The 26,103-nt window shown below is 48.8% G+C and overlaps 1 protein-coding gene across 5 annotated transcripts; it reads right to left on the bottom strand.

Moving 5' to 3' along the window:
• Window positions 1-1,030: 1,030 nt before the first annotated feature.
• LOC135388653 (uncharacterized) lies at window positions 1,031-16,865 on the bottom strand. Of its 5 annotated transcripts, none has more exons than XM_064618335.1 (28): window positions 16,675-16,865; window positions 16,064-16,080; window positions 15,821-15,990; window positions 15,685-15,705; window positions 15,033-15,098; window positions 11,875-11,907; window positions 11,615-11,638; window positions 11,514-11,555; window positions 10,896-10,919; window positions 6,547-6,717; window positions 6,477-6,491; window positions 6,175-6,246; window positions 5,118-5,153; window positions 5,032-5,061; window positions 4,928-4,975; window positions 4,845-4,871; window positions 4,417-4,449; window positions 4,310-4,354; window positions 4,207-4,251; window positions 4,105-4,152; window positions 4,027-4,044; window positions 3,080-3,967; window positions 2,611-2,867; window positions 1,986-2,083; window positions 1,827-1,929; window positions 1,569-1,772; window positions 1,300-1,410; window positions 1,031-1,236 (listed from the first exon to the last, which is right to left on the bottom strand). In XM_064618335.1, coding segments are annotated over exons 2-28 (2,784 nt in total). In that variant the 5' UTR covers window positions 16,066-16,080; window positions 16,675-16,865; the 3' UTR covers window positions 1,031-1,083. The 5 variants fall into 5 exon arrangements, with proteins under 5 accessions (XP_064474405.1, XP_064474406.1, XP_064474408.1 ...); XM_064618336.1 differs by having other exon boundaries at window positions 6,550-6,717; XM_064618338.1 differs by lacking the exon at window positions 11,514-11,555 and having other exon boundaries at window positions 11,591-11,638.
• Between the last annotated feature and the right edge of the window lie 9,238 nt (window positions 16,866-26,103).

The following is a 26,103-nucleotide window of genomic DNA, read 5'->3' as shown; positions in this document are numbered from 1 at the left end:
CCTGATACTCATGAGATAAATGAAGGGAGGAGTATTCTTTGACGCAGGCCAGCCTCAGGAACAGCGGCGTTGCAAGATAGGCGATACACCAGTTTCTTCAGATTCGGTGGAATTCTAAGGCCCACGTTTTTGGCGTGCCGTGGCTATGACAAATGATTTACAGGAAATGTTGCAAACACTAACCGCTTTTAATTGCCCTCTTTTGTCAACACAGCGGCAAAAATATAACCTGTACATAAAGAAAAACATAATATAAAAATTTTGTTTATAATATTCATATGAACGCTAATGAAGCTAATGAAAATGAAAAGCTAATGAAATGATCGCTAATGAAAAAAAATTCCAACGTCCTGAAATCGCAGAGGAGCGACAAATGACTCATAACATAATGACGTCATGAGGTAATCACTCATAAGCAATGCTGTTTTCTATCCGGTACAAATTTCGATATAGACACGTTTCGTTTGCTATCCGGTACGAATTCAGATTGAGAAAGCCGTACGTCTTAAAGCTAAGGCAGACGTGCGTCGTCGCAACCAGCAAATTTTCGCGAAAGGGGATAAGGGGAACTAGTAAAGTGGACGCAAGGTGTTATCACTAAACTGAAACCAGGTGTTACATTCAGGGCAGAGTTAGTTTCGTTCACAGCGACCATTTGAGAAAAAGGGGAGTACCACAGAATAGCATGTTCCCCAGGCGTCAGTCACAACCAGTCGAATTCCGATACGTGTCGAATTCAATAGGGACGACTTTTTCGATGTTGTAGTGTATGTAAAATATGTATGATTGTAAGGGGGGGGGGGCTGATGTCACATGTCATGTGTCATATCTGCAATGTTTACGCTACGGGGATTTGATATCGACCAAGGCCGCTACATGTGCCCGTACCCCCTCTCCATCTTGTTGTTGCTTCCCTAAATGTGACTAGCAATAAAGCGTGGAGTCATGAAGGTGGCAGCTTCTTGAGTGTGAAGACAACAGTTTTTCACTCTGTATCTCTTTAAGTGGCCCGGTCTAGAAGGTACTAAAGTTAGATACGTGGACACTTTATTTACACGCGAAAGCCGGTGCTGGCGCGGTTCGTTAGTATACAAGACTTTGAGACGTGGCGCTGATGCTTTTAAGTAAGGGGTATCTGACGCCGGTGTGACCACAGCTCCCTGTGGAGTCGTCCATGTCAATGTTCCATGCTACTATGCAGAGGTTCTCCCAGCCTTCCTGAAGAATCCATTTCACCTGAAACAGCATGAAGAAATTTATCTTCTTGCCTTTCGAAAAAAAAGAAAGAAACCCCTGTACCTTGGATCCGATTGCTTTTTCATCGGCATAGCCAAACCACGTGTCTTTCACCTTGTCGTAGCAAGACTTCTCGATTATTGCTCGATTACAATTCAGTTGCAGCGAGCAGATCTGAAAAAATGTTGACAATATTCCGTTATCCTGCAGTAGAAATGAACAGTAGCGTGACTGCTACAGATTATCGGTATCCGTCCGGTCTGACACACCACCCGATGCTTATGTCATTAAACGATAGTTATCCTTTCTATACAAGACGTCCTCAGACGTACCTCTGGATAAGATATCACGTGGCCCTCACGCTGAACCTCAGGAGGACGACTTGGATCCCGTGTTGTATTTGCTAGTGGCACGTACTTGTCCAGTCGTGCCGTTGCGGCAACCTGATACGCGACTCCATGTAGTCCCACAGTGAAGCAGAGGCTCTTCGGTGGGTGATTGCCCAATTCCTTTACCACCTCCGAAATGGCGGTGAACTGCAAATATAGTTTGTCTCAATGTCTTCCAGACCGAAAGCCCGTTCAAATTACCATCCCTCCAGTTTCAACATCTTGGGCAGGTCCCGGAAACCGAGTCAATGCCGAGTACGGACTGTAAACTTCGTGCGTGTTCAGGAAGAGGTAGTCTACAGCGCTGGTGACGCAGTGAAGATTGATTTCTAACCACGTTACGAAATGACAACTACTTACGCTGCCAGCTCCTTCACGTTGAAGACAGCAACCCTCTCTTCATGGTCGTTTGGTAAGGTTACGGCTATGATGCTAGTTGTGAGGAGTTGTTTCAGACCCTGTACAGATAATACATTTTTCCTGTATCATTCCGCTATACGGGGAGGAAAGCACCGTTCCTCGTCAGAAGGCAACACATGCTGGTGGCAAGCTGCTGTGTGAACCGATATGCTGGGTTTTGGAATATTGTGGTATGTTAATAGCAAACATGACCGCGCAGTTGGCATGTTCCATACCAACGTCCTGTGTGGGCGTCTAGCGTATCGAGGGATGGTGTTACGCAAGGATTGGTGTCCTTTGAAAACTGCGATTGAATACAGTTATGCTATATAATCCACAGAACGACCAAAAACGAACAATAGCTTTTGCTGCCAATCGAAAGGCTGCATCGGCAACCGGTGCTTAGTAAGCGTACTACACGGCTGTCACTGCAAATGGTTCCTATTGGTCACGAAACACCGCGGTGTATTTATCGTCTTATCGAGCAATGCTATCTAACGCCTTGAGGCATCTATAGCCGGCAGTCGGCGTGACAGAGGTAGTGGCTTGCATTTATCGGACACTTCTGCTCTGTGTTCAGTCATACCTTGACCAAGTTCAAGAGTCCTATCGCGTCCCTTTCAACGTCCCCTTCGAGGTCTGGTTCATCCCAGTGCAAATTGACACCGTCTAGCGTGAAGTTCTGCACCAGTGCCACGATGCTATTAGTCAGCAGCTTTAGTTTGACGTCATCTTTGAATGCTTCTGCCAGTGCGATATCATCTTGTTCTTCACCGCCAATGGTGACCATGAATTTCACATTGGGGAACTTGCGTTTGGCTGCAGCGTATCTCTCCAAGTCATCTGGTGGTGGATAAATTATGTATCTAGGTCAGTAAAGAATGGTTGTGTGTACGGTACGGCAGTTCTCTGGATTGTATAATCTGAATCGCTGGACAAAACCCCGCTCAACACTCCGTGTGAAACATATTCATCATCTCAAAATGAAATTGTTTGTAACATTTGCCAACTGCAAATTAGCTGGTCCCGGATGCAAGGACAGTAAAAATGCTTACCTCTGTCAGACGTCTCTGGATCAAGAAGTACCGTCGTTGGAAAAATCTTAATATTTCCATACACAACATGGGTACAGTACTGGTACGGCAGCTCAGTTGGTTCGAAATTTAAAGCCCCAAGCCCAACAGCGTTGGTATGATTGAAATGACAAAAAAGTGGCCTGGCAGACGCCCCGACGGGAGCTGCGGGCTGGCTCCTTGGTTCGCCTCCCGGAATACTTCCCACTGGCTTTTCGGGGATCCCCGATGCTGGGCTTTGCTCCTTTTCATTCTTCTCAAGCGGTGGTCCTGGCATGGAACTGTCGTTCACCTGACCTCCTCGTGCAGTAATATTAGACTCTGACACAGGACTGCCACGGGCTAAGCTCTCAGGGCTCTTAGGTGAAGATGATTTTGACTCGGGACTCGCGGAGCTCGGATGCTTAACCAACGACGGAGGATTGTTTGGAGAATCAGGGACTTCTGAGACGGTCTTAGTGCTGTTAGTGTCTCCTGGTACGCGACCTGGTAGAGACGTCTCAGACTCTGACGCTGAACCCACTAATCCTGGAACCCCTGGCGTACTTTCAAGCAGCAGGTGGCTCTCATTTCTTGACTTTAACGAAGACTCAGACCCTGCCGCTGGACCCCCCGCGGAGGCGTTGGTTGCTATGCTCCCAGGCGATTTATCAGACAGCCGCTCTCTACGTGCAGAGGCTTTTCCTGATGTACTTTCGAACGAAACCACAGTAAAGCTCTCATTGGAACCGGACGCTACGCCTAGTGGTAATGGCGTGGGAGCAGAAACGTCAGCTGAGGAGTCATTAATCGATGTGATGTTAGATGATCCTGATTGGGGGTCACCCGCACGGCCTTCACGTCGTTCTTCTGGAGAAGCACTCGAAGACACTAAAATGTAAAGGTCAAGTTGTACAACAGGAGCAATAAGATGGCCTCCTGAAGCCCACCTGGCTCTTCGGAGATTCCTGAGAGCGGAGCGAGAATAATGCGGTTAGGCTTAATAGACACTGTGAAAGCAGACATACCTTGAACGCTGCTCAACGCAAGGCCATCGGATCCACTTGTATCGTTTCCTGGAGGGGATCGGTCACGTATACGGGATGCTGGATATGTTCCGTGGGCCTTACCTTTGGAACGAGGATGGGATGCTTTCGGCCTGTGTACACTGATACCTAAAAAGCAAGAGTATTAGCACTTGTACTCTGTTTTGAACCTAAGTGGTATCACTACCGATGAATGTATGGAGCGGCTTATGTGGAGGCTCTGCGGAAGCGTCTGCAAAAGACAACAGGGGATCAAACGGCCTCACCCTGGGGTACATCACGCTCTACACTTACTGCCTTCTTCCGATTTTTCTGATGGCACTATATCTGGAAATTCGGTTCACGTATGTTAATTAGGCTAGACCTTGAAATATCAGTATGGATGTCGGTATAATACCTTTACTCTTGTTTGTACATCGCGGTCAAGGATTATCCGCACGCGGTAAGTCTGGAGTGCCGTGTGTGTCGAGTGTTGAGGGATCGAGTATGTAGACTGACATGACAGAGTGAATCTTTCTCGGAACACTTGATCTGAGCTTTAAGTATGGTTCTAGCACGGTACATTCGGCAGAGCACATAGGCGTAACAAGAGAGTTTTATGCTTCAAATATGTTTTTACGTGCGGGTGCAGTAGAGGAGGAATAATTGTCCCCCCGCGAATAGATATCAGGCCACATTTTCCTGTCGAATTGAATGCGCTTTAAAATGTTCGTAACACTTGCCTGAAAGGTCGGACATGTTGACGTGTTCTGGAACAAATGACTAACTAAAGTCTAACAGCTTTACAGACTACGAAGTAACTTACCATCGAGTTTTAGGTTGGGGACCACAGTTTCGTTTAATCCTTGCGAGTCTGTAGCGTGTGCAGAAAGGTATGAAATGCGCTACTATCAGTGAGGGGCAACATACCTTCGGAGCCCGTGAAGTTGCCCATGAGAACTGAAAGAAACCCGAATGAGCTTACAGCGGTCGCTGTAAAGAGAGGGAGTGCTTACCGTTCATGGTCTTTACGTTCTGCAAGCCTGCTTTAACTGAAAGAACGACCAATTAAGTTGCTACAACCATGCATGCAGCGTTCATTCGAATGTTTTGGGCTACTATGGTTCCAGGATGTTTGTTAGAGCATAGCGTCAAGAACTTTTTCACCTTCTCATTTGTTATTCACCTATATAGTGGCATACACATTCCGTAGTATTCTCACTCCACCGCCAGGGATCCCTAGGGGTCCCCATGGTGCGCTTCAAGGGGCTTCAGTCACGCAACTGTCTCCGTTGCACGATCTGACTTCAGTCAACGGAGGCGATTTGTGCCACAAACACAACAATGTCGCTATTAACAATCGTCCGCTTTGCTGAACGCTCACTTGAGTCACTGAAAAGCTGCTGGAACGGCAAGGGGAGCTGCTGCGGTACAGTGCGCTTCGATATTCAAAGGGAGGGCCCCTTGAACCACTCTAGGCTCTGGGGATCCACGAGGCGGGCGCGAACATAGAGCGAGACGAGAAGGGTAGCTTGAAGCGCACTAAGCTGTAGGAGCTAGAATAGAGCACGAAGAGAAGGGAGCCCTGAGGTTGGAGCGAGAATGGAGCGGGAAGAGAAGGGTCCCTTGAAGCACATTACGTTGTAGGGAACCGCGGAGGCGGAGCGAGGATACAGTGGAAAGAGGTGGTACCCTTGAAGCGTACTAGGTTCTAGGGATCCGTGAGGCTCGAGCGAAGAAGCGCACCAAGTCCCAGGGATATCAGAGGGCGGAGCGAGAATAGAGCGGCAAGAGGAGGTATCCTTAAGTGCACTAGGGATACGCGAGGATAAAGCGAGAATACGGCGGATAGTGAGGCATATAGCAAAGCAGAGAAATTGACATAGCTGTGTGCAAGATGGGAGAATCCTTTTTGTCATGTCTTGTCTGTTAGCTAACGAGGTTTGTGCAAGAGTAATGGAAAGCAATTATGCGTTACCAGGCACTAATGGCTACAAGATCTCTGGAGAGACGCCGAGTATGATACAATATGTCCGTGCGCACATCGTGAAGAAATATCATAGGCGAACTTACTCGCCGAGAGACTGTTGTTGTTCTTCGAAGTATCGTTTTCACTCTCAACAGGGTCTCGAAGTTGATGTGCTCCTGGGAACGAAGTTTCACATTCGTGGAAGTTTCATACGCTGTTTGTGAGCACCTCTGGCTTCTGTGGTTACTTTACAAATCTCAAATAATTATACCGAAACATCCGATTTTCACCCTCATGGCAGAATTTACACGCTTCTTTTCAATAGGATATTTTCCTGCAGAGCGGGCATGGCAGGCACCTTATAGTACAAGGCGCTGTTTTTAATCATATTTGACTTGTCACTTACGTTTCTTTGTCGTCTCTGAAAAGAAGTGACAATACATTCTGAACTTCCAGCAACGCGCTCTTTTACTCACTACGTTGCTGACTCTTGGTAGTTTTCGAAGGCCCTGCGACTCGTCGGCGCGTTGCCAGTTTTTCCGCCGCAGGACTGCGCCGCTTGGTCGAGACCTTTGCGTGGGCCTTGGTCGTCGATTTCTTCGTTTTTGTGCGCGCCTTTGCCGGAGGAGCCTTAGCCGCTTTCACAACTGCGTGTTATTGCGAAATTTATGTTACGGCCGGTACGTGTGTCTATGGAGCTATTCTACGGCGGGGAACTGAATGTTTCAGTGGATCGTACCCATAGTTTTGAGTACGCTACGATAAGACACTATGACCGACGGGACAAAACCATATTGGGCTCCCAACCTCAAACTTTCTCCGCGAACTGGACACAAGACTCACCAACTTGTCTGCAACTGACCGGCACAATTGACCGCGCAACTGACCGCGGTCCCACAGTGTTTCGTTTACAAACGATGTAGCGGAGTTTCAATTGTTCCACAACGTAATTTTCTGTCGAGAAAAATTAATTGGCGAAATTCATGAGCCGAAACGCGCATGAACGAGACTGGCTAGAGACAGCAGTTTATCGTGGGCGCGTTAAGCAGGGAGCGCGCTCCGTTTTTACTAAACGGTATCACTCCTTTTCCGGAGCGTGGCGCTCTTGATGCACCCTCACGCTCCAGCTTGCAGGTCGGGTGCGTAAGTGGTTCTGGCTCCGTGACGTATGGAGGAAGGGCACGCCGGAAAACCAATGAGACGCCTTGGTAACTTCGCCGGGGCGCGTAACCGAAGACCGTTTAGTAGAGGCACCGGAGTACGAGGGACAGAGTAGGGGGGGGGGGGGTAAGGGGGGGCAAGATGAGAGACATATGCAAATGCATATGGAATTTTTATTTTCGTGTTTTGCAAAAAACTAGCCATTGGCACATTCTGAGAGGTCTAGAGCTTCTGATCTGTAAATGCAGAACCGACGTAGCCGGTCTAAAATAAGCACGGAGCAAGAAATTCAAAAATTCAGATTGTCTTATCTTGCCCCTACCCTCGGGGCAAGACGAGACATGGCGTGGGCCAAGATGGGACATGCCGTGGGACGTGCCAATTATGATTTTTGCAATCCAAGTAGACAAAGTAAAGCCCGTGGGCTCCTACACAACCCATTTGGGCGGTTATCTAACCGCCCAAATGATGCACAATAAAACCACACAGAAGCCGGTGCTGTTTTGCTGCACTGTCCTTTGCAAACAAGACACCGCCAGTCTGATCTGTTGCTGGTCGCTCGCTTTTTCGTGCGCTTCTGCTTTGCTGGAAATATCCTAAGAAACAGGAAGATTTGCTTGAAATCCTAGTCAATATGCAAAACAGAAATCCGAGGAAGGAGCATAAAGCCACCTAATAGTTGACTTATCAGTTTCCAAATTACATTAAATCCAAATTGCATTAACTTTGAAATACATTAAATTGCCCCGTTTTGCCCCGTGCACATATAATCGGATGCAGTGCATATCATAAGACGCACCGATGACTTTGACGCTGTAGTACACTTCTCTGCCAAATGTCTTCTTGCAGAGTGCTACGAAATCACACTTCAATGAGTTATACACTGTTAAAACAGAACTTCACCGCATAGCACGCTCTTAGCCAACCATCATTCTGAATGATATCATTCTGTGCATTGATTTGTTGAAAATGGGAGGAGGCGCCTATCTGGGACAGATTATCTTGTCCCAGATAGGCGCCTCCCCCCTGTTTTGAACAAACCAGGACACTGAATGATATCATTCGGTATGATGGTTGGCTAGGAGCGTGCTATGTGGTGAAGCTCTGTTTTAACAGTGTATTTTGTGTACTTAACATGGCTTAGGCCATGTCTGAATCGTACACCGCATAGCACGCTCTGCCAGGAATGATAGGGTTATTGCTTCTGATTCGAGGAGAGAGGGAAGCATACGCCTTTTTGTGTCAATTATCATGTATCCAAATTAACACAAAAAGTCGTACGCCTCCCTCTCTTCTCGAATCAGAAGCGATAACGCTATCATTCGTGGCAATGTTTGGCGCAGAGCGTGCTATGCGGTGCAGTTCAGTCTTTAGACTGTACTGTAATTTATTTTACTTTTATTTCCTTCTGTGAACAGGTTTGAACCGGTTCTAAACGATTCGAACCTTTTATTTTTTCTGCTCTGGACCCGGGCCCGAGTTGAACCCATATGCTTGAACCCGAAACTGAACCAAACGCCACAAAATAACCGTTCCAGTCCTTGGTTTGGGGCAGAGCTTCACCACATAGCACGCTCCTAGCCGAATGAATAATTCCGTATGATATCATTCTGTGTCCCTATTTTGCTGAAAATGGGAGGAGGCGCCTCTCTGGGTGTCCCAGATAGGCTCCTTCCCCTGACCGCCCTACACACTCTTAAAAATGAACTTCACCGCATAGCACGTTCGTAGCCAACCATAATTTCAAATGATATCGTTATCTTCCCTGATTTGTTGAAAATGGGAGGCGTACGCCTTTTCTGTGACACTTATGCTGTTCATAATTGTCACAGAAAAGGCGTACGCCTCCCGTTTTCAACAAATCAGGGCAGATAACGATATCATTCGAGATGATGGTTGGCTGGGAGCGTGCTATGCGGTGAAGTTCATTTTTAAGAGTGCACTCTTAAAAATGAACTTCACTGCATAGCACGCTCCTAGCCAACCATCATCTCAAATGATATTATCTGCCCTGATTTGTTGAAAACGGGAGGCGTACGCCTTTTTTCTGACACTTATGCGGTTCATAATTGTTACAAAAAAGGCGTACGCCTCCCGTTTTCAACAAATCAGGGCACATAACCATATTTTTCGAGATGATGGTTGGCTAGGAGCGTGCTATGCAGTGAAGTTCATTTTTAAGAGTGTACACTCTTAAAAATGAACTTCACCGCATAGCACGCTCTTATCCAACCATAATCTGGAATGATATCGTTATCTGCCCTGATTCGTTGAAAACGGTTGGCGTACGCCTTTTTTGTGACACTTATGCTGTTCATAATTGTCACAAAAAAGGCATACGCCTCCCGTTTTCAACAAATCAGGGCAGATAACGATATCATACCAGATTATGGTTGGTTAAGAGCGTGCTATGCAGTGAAGTTCATTTTTAAGAGTGTATAGGTCAGTCGGTAACGTGCTGGCTTGCTGAGCTCAAGATCGCGGGTTCGATCCCGGCCGAGGGCGGTAGGAATGTGGGGGAGGCAAACATTGCTTCCAGCACCGCGTGTCAGATTTCCGGCGCACGTCAGAAGAACCCCAGGTGGTCCAAATTATCCGTAGTCCTACCCTGCGGCACGTGCAACATGTCGCCACACTGCGCAGACAAACCTTGCGTGTAACGTCACGGTACCATTATTATTATATTATTACCCTCCTCTGTTATGAACGAATCATGACACAATGATATCATTCGGAATAGTGGTTGGCTAGGAGCGTGCTACGTGGTGAAGTTCCATTTTAACAGTACTTCCTGGGTGTATGTCTGCGTTTCTGAATAAATTTACATCTTTCAGCCAAAACCGCTGGCTCAAATCAGTCAGAATGAACTGGTTCCGAATTGTTTTGGAAGCATACGCCAGGGAGTACTTAGATTTGAACTGGACCCGGTCTTAAGCACTGCCCAATCGGTAATGGACAGTGGTCGAATGGTCAAGTTAACGAACCCATTCGCTTTCCCATTCGTGCATGGATCGCCACTTCAGTGTGCCGCGAAGCTACAAGCGAGACAATTTAAAAAATAAGTCTGTGCCAATTACGTACTTATTCTGATTATGAATTTGACAACGTATTCGCACCCTAAAAACAACTTCACCGCATAGCATGCTGTGTGCCAACCATGCCACGAATGATAGGGTTATCGCTTGATTCGAAGAGAGAGGGGGGCGTATGCCTTTTTTGTGTCAATTTGGATGCATGATAATTGACACAAAAAAGGAGTAAGCATCCCTCTCTCCTCGAATCAGAAGTAATAACGATATCATTCGTGGCAATGGTTGGCACAGAGCGTGCTGTGCGGGGAAGTCCTGTTTTTAGAGAGCAAGGCAGCAGTGTCTCACCCTTCTGCCACGAACTCGTGGCTGCTCAAGGAGGCTTGAGGTACATGGGTCGATTCCTGCCATATTTCAACGCGATACCTCATAAAAAACCATATAGCACATATACTCATGCGTCACTGTCGCCGATTATGCTTCAGCCCATTTCACACTACCGTATTTGCCGTCAGGTTGCTTCAAAAATAGAACCTAAGAGCAACCGAGCCCCCATTTTGTCTCCCGCGAAAAACACGGAGAAAAACTTTAAGTGTGATATACCGGCCCTAGATTGCGGAACTTCAAATACTTGCCTTTCTTGTCTGTAGCTTTCTCCTCTGTAAAATGAAAAACAGTAACATTACATTGATAGAACTAAATGGGCCGCTTGGTACAAAACTATACTTGAAGGCGACAACGGTTGGGTCCGTGGCTAAAGCGTTGTCGCCTCCAAGTAGTAACATTACGCGCACGTAGTTTAGTGTCAGGTCATCATTGCCACAATTGGTGGCATGCGGGAAAACTGATAGGTATCTCTGAGAAAAAAGATAACGTTGTGCAGGAACACTTCTGGAAGCCTTGGAATGCCATCCCCAGCAGGGCTACCTGGTGTCCTGTCTTCCCTTCTAAGCATTTGTTGAAGCACCAGTCTGAGGGAGAAATATCACGAGACACGGGCTTGTATAGTGCCGTTTAATGAGCACTTCCGGCAATGGTAATTGGCTTCGCAATAGCTTGGTAACTCAATGAGGATACGAGGTGCAAGGGACGGATAAAGGGACGCGGATGTTCCACGCATTTGTACCGCGCCCCTGTCTAACCCCGCGTTGCACGAGCAATGCTGTGAACGGGATGAGAGGCGCAATTAGGCGCTCAGCAAACATTCGCCTTCGTAAGAGAACTTCTTAGAAAAGATGCGCAGAGGTACATACTTAAATGGGCAGCCTCGTAAAATGGGACCTTCTTACCGCCGTCTGCGACAAACCGGAACATAATTAGTAACCCTTACTTTGAGAGAGAATCCCATTTTTACCTCGGGCCTTGGATACTCGGTAGTCTGCAACAAAGAATGCCTACATGAACGTACATGAAACGTCAATTCTGATGGTCACTATACCCTTGCAGTTGTCATTTCAACGTAATAAACAAAGGGCCGTCAGCCAGCAGCAGATAGTTTCACGATCGTCATTCGTAATTGCTTTCAATGATCACTGAAATCACTGATGACTGATTGATGACATTGACTCTGACGTCTGGGGGGAAATAATTAGCGAGAATTTTAAATAGTCTTACGGAAAGGGTCGTCATCGTTGAGAATTCTGAAATCTGAAACAAAACGTACACGGCATTATATTGAGGTGCAGAAATTCTATCAAAAACTAATACTGTTGAACATGAAAGAACTGATGATCTTGAAGTGACTTTCATCTTTCATCACTAATACTGTGTTACGGTGCGGCAACGACAATGTAGTGTGCAAGGGCACTGTGCGACTGTCGCGCAAGTCGACGCCATTCTCAGGACAATTATACTGGATTTCAACTCTGGTCACCGCAAGGACAATGTACTTGTACTCTGTTTCGGACTTCTGTATTGTTTCCTTGAAGCGGATGACATCACATTATCAGGTTTAGTAGATCCGAAGAACTTTACGAAAACGATACGATGAAAGAATTTATGAAATCCAAGATTAGCAATAGCGTCTTTCAGTACATCGGAAGGTGTTCACCGACAACGGTTCCGAATAGCCCTCTTTCTTCGAAGCGGGTCACATTGCTCGCTAGTCTTCTTCATTGCGCTTCCTCCGTAATAAAGTGTTCTTATGAGATCTCAGACAGATTATTTCATGTCAATTCACGAAATCTGTAGCATCAGTATCGTTTTTGGGCGCCGCCACAACATCCGATACGCATGAAACGGAAAGAACTGCTTACGTTCTAAGCCTTGACAAGGCATTCAAAATGCACGGTTCCGACTCTCTTCGGCTTGCATGTTGGCCGTATAATTTGCAGTTTTTATTTTTTATTTTGAGACTTCTGACAAAACTGTAGTGATGTGCCAAACATTGTTATTAAATGTGCATACGATTTTTAATGCTTTTTTGAAATGTGTCCGAGGGTCTTGCTCCACCCTGTAGGTGCCGTTGATTTCGCTCCTTCACGCACTTGGTATGTGGTGTCAGTCTGCCTAACGACGAATTCGACTGGTCGATTTTTTGCTCCGCTGCGGCGAAGACTGGTTTCATTCGGTAGACAATTTGATACGCATGTGTTTCGCTGGTCGCTTTAAATCAGCTCATTCCGCCTCTAGCCCGACCGAGAAACCTCAGATTCAACCGAAACGGATCACAGTTGTTACTGCCTGATCTTGCGATGCCGATAAACAGCGAGCGTTGGGCCCGCTCACTGAATTTGCGGATTTGGTTGCCGAATCGACCAGTGGAAATCTGCACCCTCGAGGACCGCAGGTGTAATGTAGAACGTAAGGGCGTCGGGACTCGACTTCGGAATCCCCATTACATTATGCTGGTATCGCTGTTTAATATAGCACCGTTGCTTAGCATAGAGTAGTAACAAAGAACTTGTTACAAGCTCGCTTATGATACCGTTTCGCACATTTCTGTGCTGCAGGTCTTGCGTACTTTTAGTGTGTCCGGGGGTTTGGTGTTTTTGGTGTTGCTGAGTCCAGGCGAACTGGCTCCAAGACTTCCTTACGGACCGAACTTAGCTGTCCATACATCAAGGCCAAACCCCTAAGCATATAATTTGTCAGAGTTCCGCAGGGAAGCATTTTCGAGCCCCCCCCTCCTCCCATGCTACGCCACTGTCATGCACTCGGCTCTACGCTGGACTCGCCACATTAAGCGTCAAAGCCATTAAGCCAAAGTGCAGTGATGACTCCCTGCGGTTCAATATATTTCTGGCTCATGGGGCCCTTCTCGCAGTTCACAGCGTTGGTACCGGATTCCGGGCCTGCACAGGATTTTCACATTATCGTTAAATATCTTCGGAGCCTGTTTGCTCATAGCCTTCGTCGCTGCCTTGGAGATCCATGGCTGAAACAGGGCAGGCTCTCACTGAAGCTGGAGGACTCCCGATTGAGGTTCTACTTCAAAGGGAAACAGCTTGTCACTTCTTCCATTTGCTTGCGCACAATCACCGTGCGCGTGTCACCAGCTCCTGAGGAAAAATCGCTACCGCCCTGAAAGGGACTTTTATCGAGTAGCACAGATGATATGCCAGAGACTCACTGGCTTCGCAGCTGAGGACGTAACTACGCCGGAAGCCGCTTGGTGTCTTCCGGTCCTGAACATCTTTTAGAGTCTACCGGGATTCCCCATGTTCCCTCCCAAGTCCTTCGTGCCAATTTTTATGCTCTCGTAGAAGAGAAATTGTCCACGTAAACAACGAGAATTAACGAGGCACTTTCGCCATCCATCCGCCATTTTAGAAACGCTGCATTCCTGAGTGCGTTTTTTGCCAGCGTCGTTTGTCGCTGAGAAAAGAGCGACGCTCTGCCGCTCGCAAAACGCCTCATGCGGTTGGTGTTTAAGCCTCGATCGCCCGGAGAGGAGACCGACGTTCCATTTTTCGATGTTTAGTGGCACCGCTGGCTTCCTGCCGGCGGCTTTGCCCTACAATTGACAACTGATATTCTCCCTCATCTATGCTTGCAAGAGTTGATCTAACGCTCGCTTTCCAGATGCACGAAACACCTCTCGTCAAGATGCTGCATTAATTCACCGAATTCGACTCGATGTGGCTTTTACAGCTCGGTGGCGTTACCGCTTGCGACAAGTTGACTCTCCTAGATACCGTAACTGAGGTGATTTGGGAGATCTAGAGCACATCCTCCTTCATTGCCCGCAACCTTTCCGATCCACATACTTTCGAGTGTCTCTGAATCAGCTGGACTCTCGCCCTCTCGCTACGTGAAAATTGTGTGGACCATGGCCAAATCCCGCCCACCAACGCCCCAAGTGCACTTCTAGAGCTTTTTGACACCGTAGGACTTCGGTCCTCCCTGCGAGACGATCGACTCAATATTTCATTTCACTGCATTACCGCCAGCATTGGGGTATAGGGTATCGTCCCTGGCGATGAAACCCCCCCCCCCCCACTCATCATCATTTAAATAAAGTTTAGTGTTCTCTTTTGCTGGTTCCATAGTCACTGTCACGCTATATCGAAGTGCGCAAAATAGCTTCAAATCAAATGCCATTTCGCCTGGCATTGTGGATTCGTGATCAAAGTTTTGTCTCCTAGCATTTTCTTTGCTGCTACTTCTGCGGTCAAAAATTTTGGCCTTCTGATTTGACGATACTGTAGTTTTGCTACCTCAGAAAAGTTCTTCGTTTGTGGGCAAACAAGACACTTTTGGAAGTTATACGCAAGAATCTAGGAATTCATTGAATGCTGAACCTTCTGTGAACACGATTGTCGGATTCTCACCTTCATTCTCGCCTTCGTCAACGGCCAGAAGCCTTACTGCTCCTGCATCCGCGGACAGTGTTGCAGCTGAAAGGAAGTATCAAGCTTAGTAGACTCCTACCGCCTCTACACATGGCCCGGCCCAATTACAAGATTCCGTTAACGTGGCCAGACGATTCGGCCTACAACTCAGCTACTCAGGCTACGTAATGTTAGTTCGTTTGGGGGGGGGTCAGTCAAAATTGACAAATGATCCCGAATTTGCATCTTTATGCATTTGCATCTTTACATCTCGAGTTTTTTGGCCCAATATAGGCCCCCAGTATGATCAGACGTCCAACCATTTGATGAGTCTTTTATTATTATTTTTTTTGCCGCGATTCGATTTGAATAGTCATCCATATAGGTCGGTATGCGTGGGCAGAGCCCACCTGTTGGCCTTCTCAGATAACATGGCAAAACTCCTACGAACCCACGCATATCCACATGTCACGTGCTTCACACGACTCCTTTAGGACTAGTTTCCTCCCCCCCCCCTTGATAACAGTCCTCACACTTTCAAGTGCGCGCCATGTTTCGAACATATTGCTTCACTGTGCTTCTGTCTCTTCATAGCCTTAGGGATGACGTCAACGTACACAAAGAGCACACATTCCCCATACATAATACTTACCGCTAGTTTGTTTCCCGATCTCTGAAACAGTAAATAAAGTCGTGAAATACGATAACAGTAGAAGCAGAGTGCGCTCTGCCACGACAACGTTTAAACACATTCAGAGTGACCGCGCTAAAAGAAAGAGGTTCTGTACCGAGCCTTTCCTTCATCACCGTCGAGAGCGCGACAACGCCTCCGACGACAACACAGATGATGATGAAGCTACAAGCATACACGACCAGGTCAGGAATGACGGGCGCGTTCTTGTCTGGGGGGGCACCTCCGGCGGCTGGTGCCGGTTCGGCCACGGACATTTCCGACGCCCTGCACCGTCATGTTGTTGATACGTGTGGCCCCCGTATGGTCCAGTTGCTGGTTATACTTGTGGTATACTTACATTTTTGCTACTTATATCTGTAGTAGACAAGCAACATTTAGGGGGCTCGACATATTCATTCATAAACTCCGTGCAATATTTGCAACTTCACAGCCGGACTGGCAGCGGGATCATACTAGCGATGGAGGACAAGACTACCACGATTTCCCGTGTGTACCGGCAGTTATTTGCTGTTCCTGAAACCACTATCTAGCAGCCACGACCTCAATCGCCATCGCCGGAGGCTTAGTTGCTCTACCCTGTACTGGTGAAATCGCTACAGACATAGGCGCTAACAGCGGGGTGCGGGGGCGTGACCCTCTCAGATATCTGCCTGGCAGGCACGCACACAAAATGAATATATCGAGAGTTATACTAAGAATGTGTGCGCGCTATGCGAGTAAACATCAAAATCAGCCCATTAACACGGAATCCCAGACACCCTACCCGGTACTCTGCATAGAATGGAGGCGAATACACCGCAGCCGGGAGCTCGGCTTGCCTCCACCTCCCGACGCCCCTGATTGCACATATTTATAGTGTGTAGAAGCAAGGGGTTATGCACCATCCCCACTCAGGCAATTTGAAAACTATAAGATAACGGTAGCAGTAGATAACGGTACGGTACTTACGCAAAGCCAGTTTCTTGTCACCAAAATACTTTAAACATAGTCCCCCAGTGGCGGGTATGAAAAGTTCCGGGAGGCTGAAATGTCCGGCACCGCAGATGGAAGCGAAGACTTCGCAACACGCGGGTTCTCGGGGTGCGCGTGATGCTCGCTGAGCTGACGGCAAGCTCGTGATGGCGATGGCTATAGTGCAAGGGCAACAACCCTCGCGCAATATGTCATACGGACACGGTTAGTCAACATGCCTTCGTGTCTGCACGTCGGGATCAGAGCAGGGGATGGACACTGACACCACTCATTCGGTTGGAATCTCAGATAACCACGTCGCCCGGCTCACGTCAGCAAACCTTACATCCAGGCAGCATTTGGGAGGGTGGCATGTTATTTTGTAACGGGCGATCTGCCGGCCCACATGGGTCAGTAAATGCTGTACGAAAAGAAAACAAAGATGGCCCGCCCCACAGACAGCAACCACGCGTTGCGAAGGAAAATGAAAATGGCCATTTCGAAATCTAGACGAAGCGCTAGGGTAGAAAAGAAGCATGTTGTTATCCATGGAGAACACAGTCTGAGATTGCGCAGCACACAAACAGGGACGATGCAGACGACAGCTCGAACCAGCGAACCAGCTTCTTTGAGCGGTCGTCTTTGTCGTTCCTGTTTGTTTCCTGCCCAAGCTCAGGCTGTGTTCTTCGTGGATCTCACCCACCAGCTGGCCTGCCGTCTATGCATTCCTCTCCATCATGTCGTCGTACTTTCCCGCGCACTGTCTAAAAGATTGCTTAACAGTCGCATCCAGAAACCCATATATGAAACCGATACAACTGTGTTCAGCATCGGCAGACAATCTATTCGTCTCATTTTTTCGTCCGAAAAGTGCTTAGCTATTAAATTAACGAATTTTAAAGATCAGCGCTGCTTCTGCGGTTGCAAAAGCTCCAGCGCCATGACGTTACTCCCTTAGCGGAGGAGTGAGAGGGCGGCGCTCAGAGGAGGAAAGGCGCCGTCCAGACTTTGGGCAAAACAGTTCACTTTTGTGAACTAATCCATTCAGCTCAGTTCAGTCTAGCGGGCCGTTCAAAATAGTGGTTCAATCGTTCACAACTCCGTGACGTCATAGCGTCACGTGTTTGATAGTGACGTCACGGAGTGTGTCAATTCAGCTCACGCGTTCAAATCCCAAGGCCCATCTCTGAAGCTGAATTATTACCCTGGACTAAAAAATGCCATGGCATATGATTGAATTACAAGGTTTATCCTCGTAATCTATTTGAAATATTGCATTTAATTTATATACTGAAATAAACAACAACAACAACTTTATTTCGAGACGATGGATGGGCAGTTTCATCGCCAGGGGCGGTACTCTACCCCATTGCTGGTGGTGATGGGGGAAATGAAATAATGAGCCCCTTCACAATATCGATCGATGTCCTATGATCCAATGAAATATAAAAAAAATTGAATCCATCGTAAGATAAACGCTGAACATGCAATTACGAGCCCTCCGCTGTATGGGCGATCGCTGCTCCATTTCTTTCAGCTGTGATTCGCGGACTCTTTCATTTTTTGCTCCTATTTGCTGTTCGAATTATCTGTTTTGTCACAGTATAAAAGGTTACACTTGTGTATGATCATGGTGCGGTCATCCATTTCACTATATTTTACAGACTGGCCTTCGTTTTCGTTCGTGCTGGTCTGACATTCTAACTTTACGTCAATTTATGGGGCGTAAGCTTCTTTCCCGCGAGATTGATCATGTATACGCGTACGGGGAGAGCCTGCCACATGATAGACTCCACCGTACTGCGTACTTCCATGAGAGGCTATAAACTATCTAGTAGATACACGTGTTCTTTAGAAGATCTCCAAAGGCCCTTAACCCAATAGTCACTAACAGCATGCAAGCATCAGCACGACAAAAGCCGAACACGGGTACCGAAACTCGTTGGTTCAATCTCCATATAGCCCCGAACTGCCGCTGATGGATCACTAATTGCAACTAAAATAGACATTCGACCACCGAATGGCGACAAAAAGAGAAAACAAAACACAATATTAATTAATCGAAATGTTAATGTCCCTCGTCAGATCGGCTACAACCACGCTTTCCTTAACGTTTGAGTGAACCGTTTACAAATGGTTCCTTCGCGAACAGTCGGAGCCAACGCATTCATTCAGACCTGCTCCCGGAGAGCCATTCGAGGCGTACGAATCATTCACAGGCGAAAGGCGAGCGAACTAAGCCGAGCCGTTCATTCTGTGACCTGTTCCGTGAGAGCCGTTCGTGGCGAACGAAATCATTCACAGGCGCGCACCGAGCGAACTAAGTTGACCCTTTCGTTCTGTGACCTGCTTCCTGAGAGTCGTTCGAGGCGAACGAATCATGCACAGGTGAAGGGCGAACTAACTAAACCGACCCGTTCATTCTGTGACCTGCTCCCTGGGAGCCATTCCTGGCGAAATAATCATTCACAGGCGAACGGCTAGCGAACAAAGCCGACCCGTTCATTCTGTGACCTGTTCCCTGAGAGCCATTGGAGGAGAACGAGTCGTTCATAGTCGAATGGCGAGCGAACTAAGCCGTCCCTATCATTCTGTTACCTCCTCCCGGAGAGCCATTCGAGGCGAACGAATCATTCACAGGCGAACTGCGAGCGAAATAAGACGGCCGTGTGTCCTGCGCAATGAGAGTCATTCGAGTCTAACGAATCATTCATAGGCGAACGGCGAGCGAACTAAGCCGACCTGTTCGTTCTGTGACCTGCTCCCTGAGAGTCATTTGAGGCGAACGAACCATTCATAGGCGAACGGGGAGCGAACTAAGCCGACCCGTTCATTCTGTGAACTACTTCCTAGGAGTCATTCGATCCGAACGATTATTCACAGGCGAACAGCCAGCAAACTAAGCCGAATCGTTCATTTTGTGACATGCTCCCTGTGAGCCGTTCGAGGCGAACGGCGAACGAACTAAGCCAACTCGTTCATTCTGTGACCTGTTCCCTGAGTGCCGTTCGAGGCAAACGAAGCATTCACAGGCGAACGGCGCGCGAACTAAGCCGACCCGATCATTCTGTGACCTGCTTCCTGAGAGCCAGTCGAGGCGAACGAATCATTCACAGGCGAACGGCGAGCGAACTAAGCCAACCCGTTCATTCTGCCAACTGCTCCCGGAAAGCCATTCGAGGCGAACAATCATTCACAGGCGCATGGCGAGCGAACTAAGCCGACCCGTTCGTTCTGTGATCTGCTCCCTGAGAGTCATTCGAGCCGAACGAATCATTCACAGGCGAAAGGAGAGCGAAAGAAGACGACACGTTCGTTCTGTGACCTGCTCCCGGAGAGTCATTCGAGCCGAACGAATCATTCATAGGCGAACGGAGAGCGAAGTAAGCCGACCCATTCGTTCTGTGAGCTGCTCCCTGAGAGTCGTTTGAGGGGAACGAATCATTCACAGGCGAACCGCGTGTAAATTAAGCGGACCCGTTGATTCTGCGACCTGCTCCCGGAGAGTCCTTCGAGGCGAGCGAATCATTCACAGGCGAACGGCGAGCGAATTAACCCGACCCGTCCATTCTGCGACCTGCTTTTTTTTTTTTTTTATTGAACTGACAACATCGTAATAAACATGGTAAGGCACTATATACCAGTCGGATCATAGCTACAAGCTAGTGCGATCCGATAATATTTTTCAACGTTTAGTTATTCAAACGCGGCAGTTACATTAAGAAAAAGATTGGCTGAGGAAACACATTTATACAAGCGCTAAGATTACACAATAACAAAAATATAAATATATATCATCAACCCTTCTTACTGACATCACTATAACGATATATTCAATAAGAATCGAACAGAAACCTCCGGACGGCTAATTTGAAGTGTTTGGCTACAACGACATCAAGGGGCAAGGAATTCCACTTTATGACCCCTTGGTGTTGGAGAAGGCGCTTACCATATATATTTGAGAAACACTGTACAATAAAGTGATGTTCCAATACAGTACGGCTTGTGCGAGTAACTGAAACTAACTTGATACCATCAATTATTCCCTCATTTAGTATACAAAAATTAACCATTAACACAGTTCGCTCAAAGCGCAGTAAATTGAAAGGTAAAATGTGTAACGTCTTATATATGCATGAATAAGATTGTCTGTTATATGTATTGGATATAATGCGAACTGCTCTATTCTGCAAGACCTCAACCGGTTTAAGATAAGATTGATACGTGTGCCCCCACGATTCTACACAGTACAGCAAATGACATTGGATGAGCACAAAATACAGACTTTTCAGGACAGCAGTTGGGAACAGTCGACGTGCTCTGAACAGTGCTCCATTTGCTCTTGATAATTTAGTGCATACATTTTCTATATGTGGCTTCCAGTGCAAGTGGGAGTCCAAAATTACACCAAGGTTTTCTGAGAGCCGTTCGACAGGAACGAATCAATTGCAGTCGAACAGCGAGCGAACTAAGCCAAACCGTTCATTCTGTGAATTGCTCGAGGCGAACGTGCCCTTCGCAGGTGAACGGCGAGCGAAGTAATCTGGCCCGTTCATCCCGTCACCTGCTCCCTGAGAGGCATTCGAGGCGAACGGGGAGCGAACTAAGCCAAACCGTTCATTCTGTGACCTGCTCCCTGAGAGTCGTTCGCAGCGAACGGCGAACGGCGTGCGAACTAAGCCGACCCGTTCATTTTGTGACGTTCTCTCGCAGAGACATTCGAGGCGAACGAACCGTTCGCATGTGAACGGCGAGCGAACAAAGCCAACCCGTTCATTCTGTGACCTGCTCCCGGAGAGCCATTCTAGGCGAACGAATCGTTCGCAGGTTAACGGTGAGGGAACTGATCAGACCCGTTCCTTCTGTGACCTGCTCCCGGAGAGCCATTCGAGGCGAACGAATCATTCATAGGCCAACAGCGAGCGAACTAAGCCGACCCGTTGATTCTGTGACCTGTTGCCTGAGTGCCGTTCGAGGCGAACGAAGCATTTACAGGCGAAAGGCGAGCAAGCTAAGCCAACCCGATCATTCTGTGACCTGCTCCCTGAGAGCCAGTCGAGGGGAACGAATCATTGACAGGGAAACGGCAAGAGATCTAAGACGACCCGTTCATTCTGTGACCTGCTCCCGGAGAACCATTCGAGCCGAACGAATCATTGATAGGCGAACGGCGAGCGAACTAAGCCGACCCGTTCATTCTGTGACCTGCTCCTGGAGAGCAATTCAGGCAAACGAATCATTCACGGGCGAACGGCGAGGAACTAAGCCGACCCGTTCATTCTTTGACATGCTCCATGAGAGTCGTTCGAGGCAAACGAATCATTCACAGGCGAACGGCGAGCGACCTAGTCCGACCCGTTCATTCTGTGACCTGTTGCCTGAGTGCCGTTCGAGGCGAACGAAGCATTTACAGGCGAACGGCGAGCAAGCTAAGCCAAACCGATCATTCTGTGACCTGCTCCCTGAGAGCCTGTCCAGGGGAACGAATCATTCACAGGGAAACGGCAAGAGATCTAAGACGACCCATGAATTCCCAGACCTACTCCCTGAGAGTCGTTCGAGGCGAACGAATGTTGCTCAGGTGAAGGGCCAGTGAACTAAGATAACCCGTTCATTCTGTGACGTGCTCCCGGACAGACATTCAGGCGAACGAATCATTCACAGGCGAACAGCGAGCAAACTATGCCGACCCTTTCCTTCTGTAACCTGCTCCCTGGGAGCCATTCGAGCCGAACGAATCATTCATAGGCGGACGGCGAGCGAACTAAGCCGACCTGTTCGTTCTGTGACCTGCTACCTAAGAGCCGTTTGAGGCGAACGAATCATTCATAGCCGAACTGAGAGCCAGTCGAGGCGAAGGGTGAGAGATCTCAGACGACCCGTTCATTCTGTGACCTGTTCCGTGAGTGCCGTTCGAGGCGAATGAATCATTCACAGGCGAACGGGGAGCGAACTAAGCCAAACCGTTCATTCTGTGACCTGCTCCGTGAGAGTCGTTCGCGGCGAACGGCGAACGGCGTGTGAACTAAGCCGAACCGTTCATTTTGTGACGTGCTCTCGCAGAGGCATTCAAGGCGAACGAACCGTTCGCATGTGAACGGCGAGCGAAATAATCCGACCCGTTCATTCTGTCATCTGCTCCCTGAGAGCCATTCGAGGCGAACGAATCTTTCACAGGCGAACGGCGAGCGAACTAAGCCGAGCCGTTCCTTCTGTGACATGCTCCCTGAGAGCCATTCGAGGCGAACGAATCATTCACAGGCGAACGGGGAGCGAACTAAGCCGACCCGTTCCTTCTGTGACCTGCTCCCTGAGAGCAAGTCGAGGCGAACGAATCGTTCACAGGCGAACAGCGAGCGAACTAAGCCAACCCGTTCATTCTGTGACCTGCTCCCGGAGAGCCATTCGAGGCGAACGAATCGTTCGCAGGTGAACGGTGAGGGAGCTAATCAGACCCGTTCCTTCTATGACCTGCTCCCGGAGAGCCATTCGAGGCGAACGTCGAGCGAACTAAGCCAAACCGTTCATTCTGTGACGTGCTCTCGCAGAGACATTCGAGGCGAACGAACCGTTCGCATGTGAACGGCCAGCGAAATAATCCGACCCGTTCATTCTGTCATCTGCTCCCTGAGAGCCATTCGAGGCGAACGAATCTTTCACAGGCGAGCGGCGAGCGAACTAAGCCAGCCCGTTCATTCTGTGACCTGCTCCCGGAGAGCCATTCGAGGCGAACGAATCGTTCGCAGGTGAGCGGTGAGGGAACTGATCAGACCCGTTCCTTCTGTGACCTATTCCCTGAGAGCCATTCGAGGCGAACGAATTATTCACAGGCGAACGGGGAGCGAACTAAGCCGACCCGTTCATTCTGTGACCTGCTCCCTGAGAGCAAGTCGAGGCGAACACCGAGCGAACTAAGCCAACCTGTTCATTCTGTGACCTGCTCCCGGAGAGCCATTCTAGGCGAACGAACGATTCACACGCGAACGGCGAGCTAGCTAATCCGACCCGTTCATTCCGCGACCTGCTTCCTGACAGTCGTTCGAGCCGAACGAATCATTCATAGGCCAACAGCGAGCGAACAAAGCAGACCCGTTCATTCTGTGACCTGCTTCCTGAGAGTCATTCGAGCCGAACGAATCATTCACAAGCGAACGGCGAGCAAACTAAGCCGACCCGTTGATTCTGCTACTTGCTCCCTACGAGTCCTTCGAGGCGAGCGAATCATTCACAATCGAACGGGGAGCTAACTAAGTGGTCCCGTTCATTTTGTGACGTGCTCTCGGAGACACATTCGAGGTGAATGAACCATTCACAGATGAACGGCGAGCGACCTAATCCGACCCGTTCATTCTGTGACCTGTTGCCTGAGTGCCGTTCGAGGGGAACGAATCATTGACAGGGAAACGGCAAGAGATCTAAGACGACCCGTGAATTCCCAGACCTGCTCCCTGAGGGTCGTTCGAGGCGAACGAATGTTGCTCAGGTGAAGGGCCAGTGAACTACGATAACCCGTTCATTCTGTAACCTGCTTCCGGGCAGACATTCAGGCGAACGAATCATTCACAGGCGAACAGCGAGCGAACTAAGCCGACTCGTTCATTCTGTGACCTGCTCCCGGAGAGCCATTCGAGCCGAACGAATCATTCATAGGCGAACGGCGAGCGAACTAAGCCGACCCGTTCATTCTGTGACCTGCTCCTGGAGAGCCATTCCAGGCGAACGAATCGTTGACAGGCGAACGGCGAGCAAACTATGCCGACCCTTTCATTCTGTGACCTGCTTCATGCGAGTCGTGCACAGGTGAAGGGCGAATTAACTATGCCGACCCGTTCATTCCGTGACCTGCTCCCTGGGAGCCATTCGAGCCGAACGAATCATTCATAGGCGGACGTCGAGCGAACTAAGCCGACCTGTTCGTTCTGTGACCTGCTACCTAAGAGCCGTTTGAGGCGAACGAATCATTCATAGCCGAACTAAGAGCCAGTCGAGGCGAACGGCGAGAGGACTAAGACGACCCGTTCATTGTGCGATCTGCTCCCTGAGAGCCATTCGAGGCGAACGAATTATTCACAGGCGAACGGCGAGCCAACTAATCCGACCGGGTAACTCTGTGACCGGCTCCCTGAGAGTCGTTCGAGGCGAACGAATCATTCACAGGGGAACGGCAAGAGAACTAAAACGACCCGTTCATTCTGTGACATGCTCCCTGAGAGCCATTCGAGGCGAACGAATCATTCACAGGCGAACGGCGAGTGAATTAAGCCGACCCGACCATTCTATGACCTGCTCCCTGAGAGCCAGTCGAGACGAAGGGTGAGAGATCTAAGACGACCCGTTCATTCTGTGACCTGTTCCGTGAGTGCCGTTCGAGGCGAACGAATCATTCACAGGCGAACGGGGAGCGAACTAAGCCAAACCGTTCATTTTGTGACGTGCTCTCGCAGAGACATTCGAGGCGAACGAACCGTTCGCATGTGAACGGCGAGCGACATAATCCGACCCGTTCATTCTGTCATCTGCTCCCTGAGAGCCATTCGAGGCGAACGAATCTTTCACAGGCGAACGGCGAGCGAACTAAGCCGAGCCGTTCCTTCTCTGACATGCTCCCTGAGAGCCATTCGAGGCGAACGAATGATTCACAGGCGAACGAGGAGCGAACTAAGCCGACCCGTTCATTCTGTGACCTGCTCCCTGAGAGCAAGTCGAGGCGAACGAATCGTTCACAGGCGAACAGCGAGCGAACTAAACCAACCCGTTCATTCTGTGACCTGCTCCCGGAGAGCCATTCGAGGCGAACGAATCATTCACAGGCGAACGGCGAGCGAATTAAGCCGACTCGTTCCTTCTTTGACCTGCTCCCTGAGAGTCATTCGAGCCGAACGAATCATTCATAGGCCAACAGCGAGCGAACTAAGCAGACCCGTTCATTCTGTGACCTGCTTCCTGAGAGTCATTCGAGCCGAACGAATCATTCACAGGCGAAAGGCGAGCGAACTATGCCGACCCGTTCATTCTATGACCTGCTTCCTAAGAGTCATTCGAGGCGAACGAATCATTCACAGGCGAACGGTGAGCGAACTAAGCCGACCCGTTCATTTTGTGACGTGCTCTCGGAGAGACATTCGAGGTCAACGAACCGTTAGCGGATGAACGGTGAGCGACCTAATCCGACCCGTTCATTCTGTGACCTGTTGCCTGAGTGCCGTTCGAGGCGAACGAAGCATTTACAGGCGAACGTCGAGCAAGCTAAGCCAACCCGATCATTCTGTGACCTGCTCCCTGAGAGCCAGTCGAGGGGAACGAATCATTCACAGGGAAACGGCAAGAGATCTAAGACGACCCGTGAATTCCCAGACCTGCTTCCTGAGAGTCGTTCGAGGTGAACGATTGTTGCTCAGGTGAAGGGCCAGTGAACTAAGATAACCC

This window comes from Ornithodoros turicata, chromosome 3 (assembly GCF_037126465.1).
Source record: "Ornithodoros turicata isolate Travis chromosome 3, ASM3712646v1, whole genome shotgun sequence".
NCBI classification, from domain to species: domain Eukaryota; kingdom Metazoa; phylum Arthropoda; class Arachnida; order Ixodida; family Argasidae; genus Ornithodoros; species Ornithodoros turicata.
The sequence above is the reverse complement of the archived record's forward strand: the minus strand, read 5'-3'. Positions and strand labels throughout refer to the sequence as shown.